This window comes from Bacillus rossius, assembly GCF_032445375.1.
Source record: "Bacillus rossius redtenbacheri isolate Brsri chromosome 9 unlocalized genomic scaffold, Brsri_v3 Brsri_v3_scf9_1, whole genome shotgun sequence".
NCBI classification, from domain to species: Eukaryota; Metazoa; Arthropoda; class Insecta; order Phasmatodea; family Bacillidae; genus Bacillus; species Bacillus rossius.
The window spans coordinates 8,309,166-8,330,410 of record NW_026962012.1 but is presented as its reverse complement, the minus strand read 5'-3'; the positions used below and the strand labels follow the sequence as shown (position 1 = coordinate 8,330,410).

The 21,245-nt window shown below is 37.4% G+C and overlaps 1 protein-coding gene across 2 annotated transcripts; it reads left to right on the top strand.

Moving 5' to 3' along the window:
• Positions 1-5,085: 5,085 nt before the first annotated feature.
• Positions 5,086-12,270, top strand: LOC134542685 (uncharacterized). Of its 2 annotated transcripts, none has more exons than XM_063387140.1 (2): positions 5,086-5,171; positions 11,465-12,270. In XM_063387140.1, exon 2 carries the CDS (start codon positions 11,489-11,491, stop codon positions 11,804-11,806), a length of 318 nt encoding a protein of 105 aa, XP_063243210.1. In that variant the 5' UTR covers positions 5,086-5,171; positions 11,465-11,488; the 3' UTR covers positions 11,807-12,270. The 2 variants fall into 2 exon arrangements, with proteins under 2 accessions (XP_063243210.1, XP_063243211.1); XM_063387141.1 differs by having other exon boundaries at positions 5,105-5,171; positions 11,446-12,270.
• The last annotated feature ends 8,975 nt before the right edge of the window (positions 12,271-21,245 follow it).

Sequence of the window (21,245 nt, the reverse complement as noted above, 5' to 3'; positions counted from 1 at the left end):
CCAGTATCAAATGTGCACATAACTAAGGATGATAAAAAAATTAAGGCTAAATGTTGAATATTCGATTATTTTTTTCCCCGTGGTTGAAATATTATGATATTATTAAACATCAATCAATATTTAACAATTTTCATAGACGCGACAGTATAACTTATTTGTAATTTTTCAAACAACGCATTCAATACATGCAAAAATAACCTTAGCAATGTGTTTTGAAAATTTATGGTAGTTTTCTTGTAGTATTACAAATTATTTATTGGCAACTGGTTTCCAAAGAAGTACAAAAACAAATGTGTTCTGTGTAGGAGTGCCGTCTTGGAGACCCGAGTGAGAAACAAATGCGTGATGTGCCCTTGACGGGCCTCAGAACCAAGCAGACCTCCGTAGCGCACTCGGCGGGCTATCTGCGCAAGGGGATGTGGGTTCGAGTCCGGGGAAATGCACGGGTGCACAATTTTAATGTGTTAATTCATATCCGTGGGAACAAATAAATGTATGCCAATTATGGTTGGCATCAAACAATCAAGTGTGCGAGTAGTTAGACAATCTAATCACAAAAAAAAAAAAATCTGTCATGGCTTGTTTTTCAGCCACGTCAAACCAAGGATTCGACGGTCCCTTGAGCCATTGGGTTTTTCCACGTGAAAAACACTTTCCTTTCACCAATTAATTCCGTCATTGCCTCATTCTCGTTTCATCATCCCTCATCGCCTATAATTACTCCGATGTTGACGAGAAGCCATTGTTTGTTATTTGATGGAATTTTTTTTAATTTTAATTATTATAGATCTGTTATTGTGAAGTGCCACCCTGAACATGAAACCACAAACGTGGGGGCATGAATCTACTCGTTAAGTTATGCAATTAAACTGTAACTCTAATCGAGAAAGTATTTATAAATGGCCACACAATGCGTTTATCGAGGGTACAAAGGAACGCATTAACCACAATGTACAGCAGAAAACCATCAAGATAAATGTTTTTTTTACGTAAAAACGTCTGTAACTTCGGTTAGGTAACCAGGCTAAAGTTTACGATGCAACGAAATGATGGTGGCATTTCACGAGGCGAAAACTCTGTGAGGGATGAATCAACAGGAATCAGCTCAATGGTGCTTCTACCGCGGTATCGCCTCTTACCACAAGACGTGGACTGGCGCGCAGTCTTCTCGTAGTGCATAAGGCAACTATGAGATTAGCAGCTTTAGAGAATATCGTCTCGAGTATACTTGCACAAGCCAGATATTATTTTTGCCGCGCATTAAATATAGTTCTAGAGTTGTAAAAGTTTTATTCTAACGGGTGGCCACGTTAAAGCTCATTGCTTCGTGTTGAATTTTTGGTTGCTAGCTACTGGTTACTCTAAAAAATATTCCGAAAATGGGAAAATTGTGGGAAATTATAATACATTTCCTAGCTGTAGAAAGACCGAAAATTAACTTCCAGCAATCGACAACACAAATTTAGTCAGGCAAGTATATTAATCATGCACACGTTGCTGACTCTAAAAAAATAGTTTAAAAATACCTTAAAAATAAAATTTTATGAATATAGATATGCGAATAATCACTATGAATTACAATTAAAAAATAAATAAAACAATTAGCAGCATCAGAACATATACACGATATTATTTTTCAAAGGTAAAATAAAAAATTAATAAATGTCGACAAAAAATATATTTTTAATGATAAACAATAAATAATACATGTGTGCGAGATATTATCAGATAAAAATATTTTTTATAAACATATTAAAGTGATTTATTCTATAGATACTAGAGAATAAAAAATTCAAAAAAACTACGATACATTTTTTCAATAGTCTTGTACATTTCTTGTATGAATTAAAAAAAAATAAAGTTTGGTGTGAATAAAATGGATCAATGAAAATTCTATCGGATGTTGAAGAACTGTCTGTCTTATACCAATAACGCATAATTTTCCTTCAAACTCATATTGAAAGTTAATATATCTGACTACAGTAAATTATCCTCGAATGGTTCTGAGCTTAGAAGTACAGTAGCAAAATTAAAAAAGGTTTCTTTTTTCTGTAAAATGGCCGTGATGTAATAATTAAGACTAATATTTTACGAGTTTGCCCTGGTACGGTTCATAAATACACGCGTCTCCTTGACCCAATTCATACACCAGTAAGAAAATGGGGCAGTGTGTGATTATGGCACGAAGACGTTGATCACAATTAAAATAGAAAAAAAGCACATAAGATATTACAGAACATTTAGCCATTCCAACTAAATTTTTCAAAATATGTCATCAACAAGGTCATTAAAGTATTGAGACAGCTTAAGTGAACAAATTTATCTTCTGTCAGCAATTAAGTATTATGTGATTTTAACGCAGTACAAAAATATTTAGGAGATTATAATAACATACATTCATAAGAAAAATGATCGAACACATTAAATCTACTCTAATTTATTTATTATCACGGCACATGTATCAATGTTATTAATGTTTCTTCTTCGCCTACCTTAATACTGAATTCTATGACATCAGTAATCATTTTGCGGGAAATCAAGCGTTTCCTTTACAATAAAAGAAAAATTGTTCGCTTAAATTCTTTTTATTTGTTTACTTTTATTTTTATTACATTTAAAACTACTTTCTTGGTAAATTATGTTTGCTGTCGATTGCTATGTGTTCAGGTTGACACCAGAAGCGCCTGGGCTACACAAGCTATCGACCGGCTGTACAGGACTGCCGTGCGGTGTCCACAGTCCCGAGACGCAAGGCGTTGCTGGGCGCCAGCACACGCAGTCGGCTAGCAGACTGGAAGAAGGGTTTACAGTTATTGCCACGAGGAGAAGATGGAAGCTAGAGGGAACAACACATAACTTAGAAACACACAACTTAGAACTGTCATAACTTATAAACCTCGAAAAAATCCACGTAACTTAGAACTGTCATAAGCTAGAACGATCATAACTTAGAAACACATAACGTAGAATCACACAACTTAGAAAGCCATATCTTAGAACCATCACAACTTAGAAACACAACTTAGAACTGTCATAACTTAGAAACACGTAACTTAGATACACGCAACGCAGAACCACACAACTTGGAAACTCCATAACATAGAAAGTCATAACTTAGAACTATCACAACTTAGAAACACATAAATTAGAACTGTCATAACTTAGAAACACGCAACACAGAATCACACAACTTAGAAACGTCATAACTTAAAAACACACAACTTAGAACAGGCATAACTTAGAAGATTATATCTTGTGTGTTTCTAAGTTATGTGTTTCAAGGTTGTGTGTTTCTAAGTTGTAACAGCACCCCCAAGCTAGGTGGAGGTAATAAGGCATGACGATTCTGCTGTGGTTTGAAACTGCCTTCCGCAGAATCGAATCAAAGTGAGTAGGTACACAACCATTGGTCCGAATCACTCGCAGTACTCGCCAGATATGTGTGACATCTAAACTTCGGTAACGAGCACATTCACGTTTCGTAGGCGCAGGCATTTTTCGCGAAAAGATCTGAATTAATGTTAGACTGCAATAAGGTATACCCGCAACTGTGGTTTCTTCCTTATAACTGGCGGTCGTCCGCGAGAGAAGTCGTTGCCTTGTTTGACCGAGCTACACAGGACGCGTTTGCTTCCGCACTGAATCACTGTGATTGGTGTTGTTACAATCGATATGCACCTGGGAGAAACTCACCCAGTCACGAAACACAGACGATCCTACAGTTTTTTAACTTTCATCTAGTCTCGAAATCTTTTCGCCAAATCTGCATGACCCTAGAGTTTCATATTGCAAATACACTTAAAATACGAAACTTGGGCACGAAATTTAACGATTAATTCATTTTCGTATCTGATTTTTGAAAAGGAATTTCGATTAAAATACCACCCCTCTTGTTAACATAAATTAAATAGTAAATATTATATAGTTTCCCTTTGTCTTTGTGAACATTGGTTTGCACCATGCGCTACAAACGGCAGCACTGTGGTTACACATTTCCGCTCCATGTGACTTCCGTTCCATTCTCGAAATTACTCATACCAAATGCCGTATACCGAGAGCTGAGATGTTACACATAAAAAACCATGTGACTTCCGTTCCATTCTCGAAATTACTCATACCAAATGCCGTATACCGAGAGCTGAGATGTTACACATAAAAAACTTACATAAAAAAGGTGTCTGTATAAACATCCTTTAAAAAAATGTACGAAAGATTTTAGTAATTCGTCCACTATCATGGACTGTAAAATATGTAGAAAAAGTATAATTCCTAAACACTTGTTTAAAAAAAAACATGTTTTACACCATACAACACCCAGATATGCTAAATTTGTTTAGGTAATTGAATCAAACAATCAGACAATGCCTCAGCAGGGGTAACAATGGTGAAAGCTGGGTTCTAGCTGGTGCAAACATAAAATAAATGAAAACCAATGATTAGGGCCTAAAACATCTGACATCAACAGTAACATTTCTTTGTAAATATTTCTTCGCGTGAAATTTAAATCATCGTGAAAGCTAAAATCACACCGTGGTGGTAGATGAAAGCCTTAAATTGGAGATGTGTGGGTGTTTTTAAGCAGTCAGCCCACAAACAAGTGGCTCTGAAGCTTTTATAAGCCACTTAAAAAATATTTTAATGAATGTGAGTGAGAAAATGATTTTATAATAATTGAAAAAAAAAATTAAACCTCAGTCATTGTTCTTATTTAATGATACTGTAACAACAATACACTTTCAGCTATATCGGTCTAAGTCGTAGCACTAAAAAGGTTCCTTAGAGTCATATTTTTTTGGGGAAATATGACGCAATTTCGGAATCGTTTCTATAGAATGTTCAGAGCGGCATACGGATAGGATGGTTGCCCGCCACTGCTTCAGCTGGACGGAGACCGAAGGTCGTGAGGACATCAAGAATGTCACCCTCCCGGAGAGAGGCGGTGAACACTTACATCACAATGCTTCGTCGTCCCGTACCAAATTCGTGGCCGGGGTTTCTGCGCAACAAACGTTCGCTTTGAGCGTCAGTTCCCTGATAAGATTACGGTATCTCTCGGATAAGACCAGCGCTCAGTCAGCTGCTTGCGCCGTTGCACCTGGGGAACGCCCGAAGCGTCTGCGCTGCCACGAATGTGTTTGTGTCAGAACTGTCGACATATTAGGGATTAAAAGGTGAGAGATTAAGTGTAACTATACTGTGTGTGTTTGGTTTAAGTATCATGTGAACAATAGTGAACCCAATAATAACTACAAATTAAAATACGGGTAATTTACATACTATCTTATATATAAAATTATCGTGTCACAGTGTTAGTTATCATACTCCTCCGAAACGGCTTGACCGATTTTTATCAAATTTTGTATGCATATTCAGTAGGCTACTATCTATTTTTCATACCCCTAAGTGATAAGGGTTGTCCACCCCAAACATTTTTTAATTTATGGACAAAATTTTTCATTTTAATTTTTTTATAATGTGGCATTAAAAAATTAATACAACCCTTAATTTTCACCCTTCTATCACCAACCCCTAATTTTTAATACAATTTTATATTTTTCAACCCCAATCGAAAGCTTATCAATTAACACTTGATCAACCTTCCCCGCCTACCGCGAGCTCATTACCTGGATTAACACATAGACCACATATTAATATGAAATTCCATCCCTAAGGGAGTGAAAAACTGATAATTTCATTTTATAACATAAAAAATCATAGGTTATAGATATACAAATAGTGAGTGAGTTTCATTTCTTTATGTCTGCCACACGATCATACACAAAGTAAGGTCTGGCATATTCATATTTTTCTCCTTGGTGAAACCATCCCGCTTAGTGGAGCTCGCAGCGGCTAGCAAAATAAAGGTGCTAATAACAGTTTGGTTCTTAACTTCGTCAATAGATAGAGTTATTTGCCTTGAATTTTAAACACACCATCGTTTGATGTGTTTGTCATGTCTTTAATTATCGTTTGTTTGTGCCGTATGCGTTCCTATACCATTCATCCAATTGCGATGAAATATTGGTGATTTGTTATGCGCATGTCCGTGAAGGTTTCTGAGACGGTATAACTATTTTGCAATAGTTGGAGCACAATTCGTTTCAAAAAATGTGTTTATTTCATATTATAGAGCGGAACTTCGTCTGTTTTTGTTGTATAAGTGCGCACGCATGACACAATTTATTTAAATATAAAAGAGAGTCAGAGATAGAGTGATATATATAGAGTGAGATAGAGAGAGACAGAGAGATAAGTTGAGATAGAGCGAGGTATAGAGAATGAAATGGGTTAGATAAAGAGATATATAGATGTATAGAGCTATATAGAGATTTATATATAGAAGAGATAGAGATAGTGTGATGTATATATGTAAATATGTAGATATATAGAGATAAATAGCGATAGAGAGATACATAGATATATAAAGATGTAGATAGAGATAAATATATGTTTAGAGAGATGGATAGATGCTTTGTATATGTGTAACTACTTCAAACATATTACAAAACAAAACTTAATGAGGCATGGCAATGAATGCCGAGAATTAGCTAGATAATGGAATCTTTTCAATATTAGTAATCTCTTATTTTTAAGCTTTTTTCTATAGTGCTTTATAGAGTCTAGACTACAAACAGACCACCAATTTTTAGATATATACAGGTAAATAACTATACACTGGCAGAACGTCTGTCGGGATCTGAAAGTGGTATAAATTATTTTGCTCACTTGACATTCAAATTAAGAAGACAATTGTTAACTACATCTGATTTCGAAAAAGGTACCCTTCACCCTGTGTTCAGCCTGGGCAACGCCGGGTACTGCAGCTAGAAATTCCCTAGAAATAATTTATATGGCAAAACAACGTTTGCCGGGTCAGCTAGTATATATATATATATATATTATTTATTTCTTTAGCAGTTTTACGATTTCTCTGTGGCCGTACATGCATATTGAGGGTGTTCAGTTGCTGCTGGCTGAACTGAAAATAAGACATAGCAGATGTTCATGCGCACCAAGCTGTTCAGAGCATACTCTATTCTTAAATGATTCTTAGTTCCTTATTCAGTATTAGAGTTGTTTCATAATTTAAACTTATATTTAACAGAATTGTTAGAACTATACTGATGTGTAAATTTTGGATTTATTTGAAAAAAAAGGGGGGGGGGGGGAATAAGGAAAAATATTTCTTAAGAAAAGACATTCCTCTTCCAAAATAACTTATTCCTGAACAATAACTACTATACTAATAAGAATAATCATTTTCAATAAGCTAAAATCTCTGTAATAAACAGTATTGTATTGAGTAGGTTTGGGACGTATCAGCTTACCAGTACGCTACTGTTAATTATAAAAAAGTGGTTGTCTGTAAAGTCGGTTTACAGACGATAGTTTAACGTGACGTCATAACAAAACATTGATGTAATTATTGCATACTTTTATGAATAAAATTGAATAATTTTTATTTTAATAATAAAAGAATAAATACTTGAAATTATACTAGTAATCAGATTTTTTAAGTGCAAAAATAATTAACCTTTATTGCCGAAATTGTTGTTGTAATAAGCAATGAAAACATTAACTTTTCACTTCACTTTATAACCAGCCGACGAAACAGTTCACGTGCAGATGTAAGTTGTGTGCTGCTGATGTCTTTCTTCTCCTCGGACGCATAGGCCAATCGAGTGGAAGAGAGATAGATGCGGCGCAAGCGTACAATGAGCGTAACGGGACACAGCGTAACGGAACAATGTGCGTAACGGGACACAGCGCAACAGAACAATGTGCGTAACGGGACACTTTTTCGTGCGTGCAGCCGGCGTTCATCGATTTATTAGACGTTGTCATGTCAAAAAACACATACCGTGAAGTATATGAATTAATGATAGGTGCCGGAGGAACTTTAACATTCCAACTTAGGGAGTCACGTGAACTTGTGGCTTAATGGTTTGGATCCAAAACAATATGCAGGAACATTATTTTTCAATGACGTTTTTTTTTGTAACTCTAAACATAATCTTTTCAAAAATGCAAAATAAAATGTGGAATTATGGGTTTTATTACATATTTGTGTTTTAAATGAGTGATTTATCCGAGTCAATAATTTTTATGTAAGACCATTGGAAAATATCACACTTTTATATCTTATGAATAAAATAAGCTTGATAACATTTTTACCTCATGTGATTTAGTTTTTGCCTTAATAAATCATGTGTCATTTAAGAATAATATAATATTGACTTTTTCTTTCATTTATATAAATGATAATAATTTTTGGTGTTTTAAAATACCTCTTTACCCAAAGCACTACTGATTGAAATTAAAGTATTTTAAATGTTTTTCTTCTGTGACTGCAGAAATTTTTCTGCTCATTGTGAACGATTTGGCAGTAGCACAAACAGTCTCCCGCACAATACGTTGTAAAACGTGTGAAGATGTATAAGGGTAATTCTCATGGAAACTAGAAATTCCTGCCCTACCAATTTTTACAATAATCCTAAGCGATTTAGGATGGTATTCTTTTTTTTCGGAAAGAATATCATCAAGGCTAAAAATGTTGGTCATAACTTAGGAACCGTAAGGGCATTTGTGAAGAATAATAAATATATAGTACTCTGAAAATCATTCCCTTACTATGTCCCAAACTCCAGATTAAAACATTGTCTAAAGTTTTTATCGAACATTTCTTAAAAAATCTGTTTGCAACTATGGCTTGTCTATTGTAAATACAACAACTTTTCAAAATTTCTCTGAGTTCAGGAACATAAGTCATGAACTAGTTGTCTAATGTTGACTTAACATGTGTCCCATGAAAAATTATCATTCCCTCACATCATTACCAACAGTCGATAAGTATGTATATTCTTGAGGACTTTAGTAATAGTCTCATTAGGTTTTGATAGTTGGTAGTATGGTCACTTGTTCGAAATGGCAAATTGACTTCAAGCTTGTTAAAGTACTTGTTGGAAGAAGATGTCATTGTAATTTTTTAAAGATTACATTTTAAACAATCATTCCATCACAGCGAAGAATAAAGAAGGTAATTGTAATATTTGAATTTTGATGACGTAGTAAAGTATGTTTTTGAAGGTAGAAAGCGTAGAGAAAAGTTAGATGGTTACAAAAGGTTATGTTGCGAGATTTTTTAAGTTATGGTTTATTTTGTCATTCCCTCACCGTCATTCCCTCACATTTGATTATTTTCAGTTATATTATAAGTTTGTTCAAAATAATGTTCAAGAATCTCACTAAGAGATTTTAAACATTTCTAAATAAGTACAACATTTTTGGTAATTTTATATTGATCGTTTATTGTTGTAATTGAACTGTGATTACTACTACGATAAGAAAATGTTTTGGTTTAATTATTCTTTTACTCATCTTCAAGTTGCAATATGAGTTTTAATTCATAATTTTTAAGTTAATGTAACCTAGTAGAATTATAAAGATATTTAAAAAATAAATAATACGATTTCATATGAGAAATGAATATAAACATCATTTCCTCACCTCAGTCATCATTCCCTCACATTTGATTATTTTCAGTGCTCATAAATTCGTTCAAAACTCATTTATCATTTATTCTGGGGACCACGATATTTTTCACTTCTAGTAACATGAGTACTACAAATTTAAGAGAAAACGAAGATGAATTTATTTAATTATTTTTCATTAATTTATTGATAGGTAATTTCGGGATTTCATGAGAATTACCCATAACATGATATGACCTTATTTGATGCGGAGTCAAAAAGATACTTTAAAAATATATTGGAAGAAAATAAATACTTTGTAGTGAATGTCTAACTATGTCTTGTCTATTTTATTCATATTCTTGTTTTATTTGCAATTCTTTCATGTGTTAGCTATGGCTAAACAGTAGGAAGGACACACCTTCTGGTCTCATGAACTGGAATAGCGTCGAATTCTTGCAGATGTTACGTCAAATGTGAAAAAATACAGTGAATACTCAGTAGCGTTAGTGAAATATAGCATAAACTTCAAAACAAACATAGCTTTAAATGTGTTACAGTTATCCTGTTCCTGTTAATGTAAATACGTGTAAGGATTTCAGGTAATGTTTATTTTACTTTCAGTTTTGAAATTTTATCTTTTAAAAATAAATAATTCAGCTTTAGGATACATATTATTCTTGTGGAAAACCCTTCTTAATTAACGCTCAAATATATATTTCGAATGTTTAATAAGTATTTATTTGCAACATTTAGATGAGAAGTTTTCCTAATATTGTGGTCTAATTGTGGCATATTGGTAAGACACTGGTGGAGCAGTGGTAATGCAATGGACTTGCATGTCAGAAGCCCCAGGTTCATATACCTGTCCAACTAAGCTATTTTCTGTTTACATTTTTCTAAGAAATGACTTCAAATGCTGGGATAGTTCAAAACTTTATGCCAATGACCGTACATTCTCTAACACGGATGAATACGCATTAAACGAGGCGTTCCTATTGAGTTAAAAAACACTGTTTTACATTTAAATTCTATGTTTTAATTAACTACGCTGCTCTATAATGATAATTTATACTTTCAGTGCCAGAAATTTACTTTATGTGTTAAAAACCTTTTGTAGGTGAATTTAAAGAAGATTATAAACGAAATAATGTAACGTAAAAAATGCTTATAACTATCCTACATTTCACGTTGGATTGCTTCTGGTTTTTGAGGCAAAGTTCGTGTAATGGTGTAGTAAGTATTTATTCATTTTCAATTTCACTCCTGAAATAATAAACTGCTATTCTCCCTTTGAAAACAGAGAAAAAACTAAGTAAAATTAATATTTTATAATGCTATAAATGTTTGGTGATATGTTTTGCATATCAGCATCCTAATAAGCAAATTTATTGAATGGTTTACAAATAAAAATTTTTAGCAAGAGAATGACGAATAAAATGTTGGTGAAATATTTCCTTAAAAATTACACTTAAATTGCTTTATGATACTTTTTACTAGCCAGCATGTAATATATATATATATATATATATATATTAATAATTTAAATGTGATCACAAAAATAAAACTGAAATGCTCTTTCGTCAAAAAATACATTATTTAAAGTCCAAAAATGTATTTAAGCATTTTAATATCGACTACTAGAAATTATTTATTATAATTTATTGGAGATAGTTAAACACGCTAACATAAACAGATGTCTAATCTCGGAGAAAATTATATTTTCTTTAAAAATAAAAAAAATAAAATATGTGACTGAAGTTGTTAGGCTCGTAGGTTCCTACTTCGTCGCAGGCAAAGAGTTCAACGACGTTTCAGTTAACGTGGGGAACATCTCATGGGTAGCAATTCTTAACTGGAGATGACAAACGAAATTTTGATCGAACCGTGAAAGAAATCTTTGCCTCGGACGAGGCAAGAACCAACTAGCCAAGCAACCTTATGCGAAAGCCGCATGTAGGACTGTCGAGGGTAGGTGATGCGTGTTGCTCCAGGTGCTGATCGAGGAGCTGGGAGACATGGCTGGCGAGAAGAAACAAGGTCTGCCCCAGGAGACGAGCCCCACGCCTGCCGGGGACACGCCAGGCTGCTTCATGTGCCAGCTCCACGAGGCGCTGAGGCGCAGCGACCCGGAGGCCATGCCACCGCCCATCCTGACGGCCCAGCAGGCCGAGAGCTTCCTCACCACCATCCTGTGCTGCGGCGCGTCGTCCTTCCTGGCCTGGCACTACCGGCGCACCCGCGTCGTGCGGCGGTTCCTCTGCTGGCTGCTGCTGGCCTACCTGCTGGTGCTGCTGGGCTTCCTGTTCTTCATGGCCAGCGTCTACCTGCTGTGAGCCCGGGCTCGTGTCGGCTGTCCTCTGTCGGCACTTCTCACTACACGCTCCATCCTGCTGGCCTACCTGCTGGTCTCTGCTGGTGCTGCTGGATTCCTGTTCTTCATGGCCAGCGTCTATCTGCTGTAAGCCCGGGCTCGTGTCGGCTGTCCTCCGTCAGCACTTCTCACTACAATCTCCATACTGCTGCTCTCTCTGCTGGTGCTGCTGGGCTTCCTGTTCTTCATCGCCAGCGTCTACCTGCTGTGAGCCCGGGCTCGTGTCGGCTGTCCTCCATCAGCACTTCTCACTACAATCTCCATACTGCTGGCCTACCTGCTGGTGCTGCTGGGCTTCCTGTTCTTCGTCGCCAGCGTCTACCTGCTGTGAGCCCGGGCTCGTGTCGGCTGTCCTCCGTCAGCACTTCTCACTACACGCTCCATCCTGCTGGCCTACCTGCTGGTGCTGCTGGGCTTCCTGTTCTTCGTCGCCAGCGTCTACCTGCTGTGAGCCCGGGCTCGTGTCGGCTGTCCTCCGTCAGCACTTCTCACTACACGCTCCATCCTGCTGGCCTACCTGCTGGTGCTGCTGGGCTTCCTGTTCTTCATCGCCAGCGTCTACCTGCTGTGAGCCCGGGCTCATGTCGGCTGTCCTCCGTCAGCACTTCTCACTACACGCTCCATCCTGCTGGCCTACCTGCTGGTGCTGCTGGGCTTCCTGTTCTTCGTCGCCAGCGTCTACCTGCTGTGAGCCCGGGCTCGTGTCGGCTGTCCTCCGTCAGCACTTCTCACTTCAATCTCCATACTGCTGGTCTCTGCTGGTGCTGCTGGGCTTCCTGTTCTTCGTCGCCAGCGTCTACCTGCTGTGAGCTCGGGCTCATGTCGGCTGTCCTCCGTCAGCACATCTCACTACAATCTCCATACTGCTGGTCTCTGCTGGTGCTGCTGGGCTTCCTGTTCTTCGTCGCCAGCGTCTACCTGCTGTGAGCCCGGGCTCATGTCGGCTGTCCTCCGTCAGCACTTCTCACTACACGCTCCATACTGCTGGCCTACCTGCTGGTGCTGCTGGGCTTCCTGTTCTTCGTCGCCAGCGTCTACCTGCAGTGAGCCCGGGCTCGTGTCGGCTGTCCTCCGTCAGCACTTCTCACTACACGCTCCATCCTGCTGGCCTACCAGCTGGTGCTGCTGGGCTTCCTGTTCTTCGTCGCCAGCGTCTACATGCTGTGAGCCCGGGCTCGTGTCGGCTGTCCTCCGTCAGCACTTCTCACTACTATCTCCATACTGCTGGTCTCTGCTGGTGCTGCTGGGCTTCCTGTTCTACGTCGCCAGCGTCTACCTGCTGTGAGCCCGGGCTCGTGTCGGCTGTCCTCCGTCAGCACTTCTCACTACAAGCTCCATCCTGCTGGCCTACCTGCTGGTGCTGCTGGGCTTCCTGTTCTTCATCGCCAGCGTCTACCTGCTGTGAGCCCGGGCTCATGTCGGCTGTCCTCCGTCAGCACTTCTCACTACACGCTCCATCCTGCTGGCCTACCTGCTGGTGCTGCTGGGCTTCCTGTTCTTCGTCGCCAGCGTCTACCTGCTGTGAGCCCGGGCTCATGTCGGCTGTCCTCCGTCAGCACTTCTCACTACACGCTCCATCCTGCTGGCCTACCTGCTGGTGCTGCTGGGCTTCCTGTTCTTCGTCGCCAGCGTCTACCTGCTGTGAGCCCGGGCTCGTGTCGGCTGTCCTCCGTCAGCACTTCTCACTACACGCTCCATCCTGCTGGCCTACCTGCTGGTGCTGCTGGGCTTCCTGTTCTTCATCGCCAGCGTCTACCTGCTGTGAGCCCGGGCTCATGTCGGCTGTCCTCCGTCAGCACTTCTCACTACACGCTCCATCCTGCTGGCCTACCTGCTGGTGCTGCTGGGCTTCCTGTTCTTCGTCGCCAGCGTCTACCTGCTGTGAGCCCGGGCTCATGTCGGCTGTCCTCCTTTAGCACTTCTCACTACACGCTCCATCCTGCTGGCCTACCTGCTGGTGCTGCTGGGCTTCCTGTTCTTCATCGCCAGCGTCTACCTGCTGTGAGCCCGGGCTCATGTCGGCTGTCCTCCGTCAGCACTTCTCACTACACGCTCCATCCTGCTGGCCTACCTGCTGGTGCTTTAGGGGTTCCTGTTCTTCGTCACCAGCGTCTACCTGCTGTGAGCCCGGGCTCATGTCGGCTGTCCTCCGTCAGCACTTCTCACTACACGCTCCATCCTGCTGGCCTACCTGCTGGTGCTGCTGGGCTTCCTGTTCTTCATCGCCAGCGTCTACCTGCTGTGAGCCCGGGCTCGTGTCGGCTGTCCTCCGTCAGCACTTCTCACTACACGCTCCATCCTGCTGGCCTACCTGCTGGTGCTGCTGGGCTTCCTGTTCTTCGTCGCCAGCGTCTACCTGCTGTGAGCCCGGGCTCATGTCGGCTGTCCTCCGTCAGCACTTCTCACTACACGCTCCATCCTGCTGGCCTACCTGCTGGTGCTGCTGGGCTTCCTGTTCTTCGTCGCCAGCGTCTACCTGCTGTGAGCCCGGGCTCATGTCGGCTGTCCTCCGTCAGCACTTCTCACTACACGCTCCATCCTGCTGGCCTACCTGCTGGTGCTGCTGGGCTTCCTGTTCTTCGTCGCCAGCGTCTACCTGCTGTGAGCCCGGGCTCGTGTCGGCTGTCCTCCGTCAGCACTTCTCACTACACGCTCCATCCTGCTGGCCTACCTGCTGGTGCTGCTGGGCTTCCTGTTCCTCGTCGCCAGCGTCTACCTGCTGTGAGCCCGGGCTCATGTCGGCTGTCCTCCGTCAGCACTTCTCACTACACGCTCCATCCTGCTGGCCTACCTGCTGGTGCTGCTGGGCTTCCTGTTCTTCGTCGCCAGCGTCTACCTGCTGTGACCCCGGGCTCGTGTCGGCTGTCCTCCGTCAGCACTTCTTACTACAAGCTCCATCCTGCTGGTCTCTGCTGGTGCTGCTGGGCTTCCTGTTCTATGTCGCCAGCGTCTACCTGCTGTGAGCCCGGGCTCGTGTCGGCTGTCCTCTGTCGGCACTTCTCACTACAAGCTCCATCCTGCTGGCCTACCTGCTGGTGCTGCTGGGCTTCCTGTTCTTCATCGCCAGCGTCTACCTGCTGTGAGCCCGGGCTCGTGTCGGCTGTCCTCCGTCAGCACTTCTCACTTCAAGCTCCATCCTGCTGGTCTCTGCTGGTGCTGCTGGGCTTCCTGTTCTACGTCGCCAGCGTCTACCTGCTGTGAGCCCGGGCTCGTGTCGGATGTCCTCCGTCAGCACTTCTCACTACAAGCTCCATCCTGCTGGTCTCTGCTGGTGCTGCTGGGCTTCCTGTTCTACGTCGCCAGCGTCTACCTGCTGTGAGCCCGGGCTCGTGTCGGCTGTCCTCCGTCAGCACTTCTCACTACAAGCTCCATCCTGCTGGTCTCTGCTGGTGCTGCTGGGCTTTCTGTTCTACGTCGCCAGCGTCTACCTGCTGTGAGCCCGGGCTCGTGTCGGATGTCCTCCGTCAGCACTTCTCACTACAAGCTCCATCCTGCTGGTCTCTGCTGGTGCTGGTGGGCTTCCTGTTCTTCGTCGCCAGCGTCTACCTGCTGTGAGCCCGGCCTCGTGTGGGCTGTTTTCTATCAACTTTTAATTATTTGTTTATCAAATTTAAAGAAGTTTCAAACCCGGGTTTTCTGAGTATTATAGAGTTTTTTTAATTTTGCCAGTTGAAAGACAGGAAGTAATATGGATCGTGGAGTTCTGAGCGTAAAACGGTTTTGAAGTCTTCGAATTACTAGTTTAAAGTACTGTAATTTCAGTGTTACCAGTCTCGTCTGTATGGAAACGGATAATAAATGAAATTGTAAATTGATATATCGTAACGTTTCGTTAACTTTAATGTGATTTATATGTTAAATGCTGACGATCTTCTAACTGAGCACCTAAGTAAAGAATAATTTGGGGAAACTGGTATAACCTATACCTAGATCACGGTACATAATTCACGTATGTCTGTGAAGAGATATCTGGGTTTAAACCAAATGGGAATAGAATCATTGATGGAAGCCGAGTAATCATACCACCTATCTACTGTTTTTTCGTAACTTCCTCTAAACAAATAAAAATCATTGGTGGGCGAGATAAACAACTTCATAACTATTTTTTTTTTGTTTAAGAGAAGACTTTATCTAAATATAACCCATTTGCCCTCATTCTGACTTGAACGAGCCTCATGCATTATGAAGTGAAGCTGCAATTTAATGGTCAATGATCAATTGAAAAAAAAAATCAATTATCGGTAAAAAAAGTTTAAACTAATATTTCTTTTTTATTTACAGCCAGACTTTCTTAGAATCTTTTAAAATTAAATTTATAAAAAATATCATTTTTCTATCCAGTTCATTATAAGCACATATTTCTATAATTGCATTGATTAACTAATTTCAAGAAATTTGTCTTCCATGCTATCAAAACAGGATTACAAATTTTGTAAATTATGAAATATTTGAATCTGGTTGTTAATATAATTTTTTAATTGGTTTTGAAAATTGTAAGCATAGTAACTTTAGTGCAATAAATTAATGGGAATATTACAAAATGTATTTTGTATTTAATTATTTTTTCGTAATGAAAATAAACGTATGCCATTATTTTTATTTGAAGAAACTATTTTCCGTAAAGCAAGTCCAGGTTTTTATTTCATACCAGTTTTTTTAGCCTAGTTTTTAATAATAATATAGGCATCCCTCAAAATAAAATATTTATATTTATCAATGAACACAAAGTTAAACTTTATTATTTTAACATCACACATAAATTTAAGGGACTTTAAGTGTTTTTCTTAACACAATCTTCTAATCACCTTAAACAGCTACCAAATAAATTTCAAGAGCTATTATTAGATACTTAAGTACTAAAATTTAAATTATTACTACAATGGTTATTTAAGGTTTAATTTAAAACTACAGGAAATATTCTGCAGTTAAGTGTCAAGCACTGTTAAGAGCAATTCCTTATTTGTGATGTATAATTAACATTATTTTTTTCTCTCCAAAAATATATTTTAGAAATAACTCGTAAATGCTGTGAGATTATCTTGACGCAAGTTTCATCCAGCTTTAAATTGGTTTGTGTACTCTCAGAAATAAAAAAATTGTGATATAAAAACATAACCATTTTATAACATTTGTAAGACTGTATTTTTATATTTTCGACAAATTTACCACCCTTAATTATGCACAAACTAGCTTTAATGCACAGCTTTTGAAGTGAATATTTGCTGAAAGCTAATATAAAACTATTAAACGTTTGTTTTTATAATCTTAAGCAGATAATTTTACTTAGAAGTTATTTACCAAATTATTGTTTTATAAAACGCCATGATATCTCAAGTGAATACTAAAATACAATTCTGTAATATTTTTAACAACAAAAAGTTTACATAAACATATGTTCTAACGGGTGTCGAGTTTGTGTGTAAAAAATTAATCGCATGTAATATGTTTATTGTTAACGGGTTTATTATTTGCAATAACAATCAGATGTTTATTGTTATTTCAGAGGAAAAAATGTTATATGTGTGTGTATCATGATTTTTTAACATTTACTAACAAATTAATCTTTATTTTGTACGGGAAAGAGAAATAGCCCAATAACATAATCACATTAAAAACATTATTTTAACCTTTTAATTTCAGCCTAAAAATAATTAAAATAATTAATTTTTATGTAGATAAATATAAAAAATTATAGTTTTTAATCTATTCTTTGATTATTCTGTTTTTTCTTATTATAAATATATGTACAATAAAGTGAAATTAAATACCTAACAAATTATTTGTTATTAAATATGTATGCACGAAAACAATTATCAAGACAACGTTAATTATTCTCCTGCCACTTTACTACACAATAAATGTATATATGGAGTTTAGAAAAAAATGGTTAAAGACGTAATTATTTATTTATCCTTCATTAAATTTTATTTGCTACTATAACAAATATCAAAGTTTACGGTTCTTTAACAGTTTTGTTAATATTGAAATTTTTTTGCAATTTATTTAAGAAACTTTCATAATGAATTATAATTGTTTTATTATGAGTTAACAATCAAATTCATTTATATGAACAGTAAAATACAATTGATAACCATTGTAACATATGCACTTTCGATATATTTCACCTGAGTGCAAACAAGACAAAATATTATGTTTCAATACTATTAAACCTAGTAAATAAAATATTAAAATTTACTTATCATAAAACATAATAAATTCGTGGCATAGATGTTTTTGTAAAAACTTTATTAATTACATAATCAATAATTTATATATAATAAAGTTAGGAATGCAAAACTGTATAAATAAATAAATATACTTAGTGTGTTATATTAAGCATTAGATATTTTTATTATTTTTTTTATGTCGTATAGGTCTGAATTCAATTTGGCAGATATTAATGTACTACATACATTGGCAGGCGAGATGTTACAAACAAATTTTTTGTCTTCAGGTTGTGACAAAATTTGAAAATGTTTTAATTACCTAAACAGATGTAGCTTTAGTAGTTTTGATATTTGCGAACAAAACAAAGTTTATATTTGCAACCAAAAATGTTTTTTTAAGTTTTAATATATTTTATGCAAACTCAAATTATATTCTGCAAAACAGTATAACAGAAATTAATTAACAAAGTGTTTTACTTATATTTTATTTTATAAATGTTATTGATGTAACCATTTTTGTTTTTCAAAATAATATTTTGAAGTTAATTGAATAAAACTTTATTATAATAAAAGTATTTTAAAATACAAGGAATCTCTTTAAAAAAAATTACGCAAAAATGTTTTCACAAGTCCTAAACAGTGAATCAGAAGTAAAGCTTACACACCACAAAGATACTAATTCCATCACAGTTAATAGTCGTAAACTACTAATTTTACACTTCCAAATTAATATAATAAACAATGGAAATATTTTATAAATACTCAGTGACATTAAAATATTATTATCTAAACGCCCCAGAGCAAGTACCTATATTAGCTTCGAACAACGTGAAATATTATTTTTTATGTTAGGTATATTATTTTTTTTTTAAATTATTTCACAAAATTTTGTTTTTAATATTTAAGGATTTTTTTAACGAGTATTATATATTATATAATCCGATTAAAAATTATTGGCTTGTTTAAGGATTGGCATTTGTTTAAAATATTTAAAACCGTGTAATTGTGAGATGATGCGTGTTTATTCTTAGAGTGGGAATATACTTGAAGGAATGGTTTAACGGCGAGTGTCTGGTCGCGCGGAGCGGAGACGGCGGAGCCCGGGCGCCGCCTGCAGCGCCGCGGCGTCCCTGCGTTCGAAAACTCAACTTTCTTGGCAACTTTCTTAACTCCTCCGGCCGCTACCTTCCAAGACGAGAGCGCTCGCCGCCGGCATTTCTTTCAGACGCGCGTCTTGATAATTTGGCGTCGCCGCCGCTAGATGGTGGGCAGGGCGCTTCCAAAGAAAGTTTTCTTCGGCTCTCGCCGTCAGGAAGAGTGGGGTCGGGCCTTTTACCGCGCGAAGGGAGGGGGAGGGGGAAGTGGCGAAAAGTGTCGGGAAGAGGCGGAAAGAACCGAAGAAGTGAAGTAAGAAAGTGCAGGAGCGACTCGACCTTCGCGGCAGTCGGGCCGCGACGCTTGGCGGAGGCGGATGTGCGTACATTCGTCGACGTCTTTCAGTGAGCTTCTTACGTAACATACTTATTTACCAAAACAATTATTTTTTTAATAATAATAAATGATACTCACCTATAAACCCACAACCAAGTATCATCATAGTTAAATTAAAATAAATTAATTGCAATATTGTGGTGAACTTATATCGGTGTCTTTTGCGTCCTCATTCTTTAACAATCATCCAGGGCTTTTGGATTGGCGATACTTCTACCACCACACTCAAAGTAGTATCAGAGATACATCATTTCAAGCTAGATATGCTTAAAGCGACAAAAATTAATTTACGTTATATGTTTCTTGGCGATCATTTCCCGATTTTCTTTTTTTACATCGCTTTCAGATATTACTTCCTAAATTTTGTTTATAGTTGGCCTACTGCAGAAGCTTTGAACAAAAATTAATAGCATACATGATGTACTTTAAAAGTGGAAATTTAATAACTTCTTATCAAGAATACATAAATATATTTAGTACATCAATACTTAATTAAACTTAAACTGACGCTGTTTTCACAACTCTGTGTGATAATTAGGGAAAGGTTGCTTAATTCACGCCGCCTTCTAAATCGTACAACTTTATAAGTGTACTTATTGTGAATATATATGCGCTCTTTTGCTAAATATGTGAACTTGTTGGTTTTTTCAAGCTACAAAATCAAATAAAGTAGAGTAGAACAACGTTTTTATTCTTTCCTGATTTTGTATATGTATCCATATATTTTATAAACTTAAATTTAAAGGCGTTACGTAATTTCAAACCAGCACTCTTTTTTACATGTATTGCTTATTGTTAACAGTTTTAAACTTCAAATTAATTACATATATTTTTACAGCATGCATTAAAAAAAATAAGTTTACGTTTTGATTTTTTTTCTAAGTTGACATATCGTAACACATTTTAGCTTCACAATACGTACGGTTTTTTTTTCGGGATACTAATACAAGAGGAGTCAAAATAAAAATTCCTTTATTACTTGCAAAATTTATTATCTCTTTAGCAATAAACGTTCACTAATATTCAGTTTTTACTGTGAAGTTACTGTACTACAGAATACAGTAACCTATTCACATTTAAAAAATACGCACTGCTAAAGATCAGGCGTTTTCTAAACTATATATAGCCAGTGGAATTATAAAGGATGTTAGCGTTTAATATGCTATATGAGAGCTGCTATTTAGAACACCATTAAGGGATTTAATTATTGTTTCATTTCAATAGGCAGTAATGTATTTAAAAAATTACTTGTAGCAGCTGATAATATTAGATAATGACATAGAACTTTCCTCCAAAGATAATCAGAAATAAATTCCAACAAAATTCAATTAGCTAATGTGTAGCGAAATAATTGGGTAGGCCTATATTAAAAAAAACGATCTTGAAGTGTTATGTTCCTATTGAAAAGCTGGGTCCACTTAACATAGGCAATACAATTTTAAAAGTAACTAATATTTATCATAAAGTCAGTTCGCTTAAAATTATTTAATCTAAAATTTGAAAAAAAATCTTAGTTATAAACATAATATTATATGGCATAAAATTATTTGCAGTTGATTTAATTTGGCCATAAATATTTTAGACTTAATTTTTTTACGCTTAAACTATTTGAGTGTCATAAACTTGGCCTTAAATAGGTCATTGGTCTTTTAATAAATTTAAAAAAATAATAAATAAAATATGACCATTTTGTATGTAACGTAAATGAAAAAAAATTTTATTAGCACATGATACTAACACATT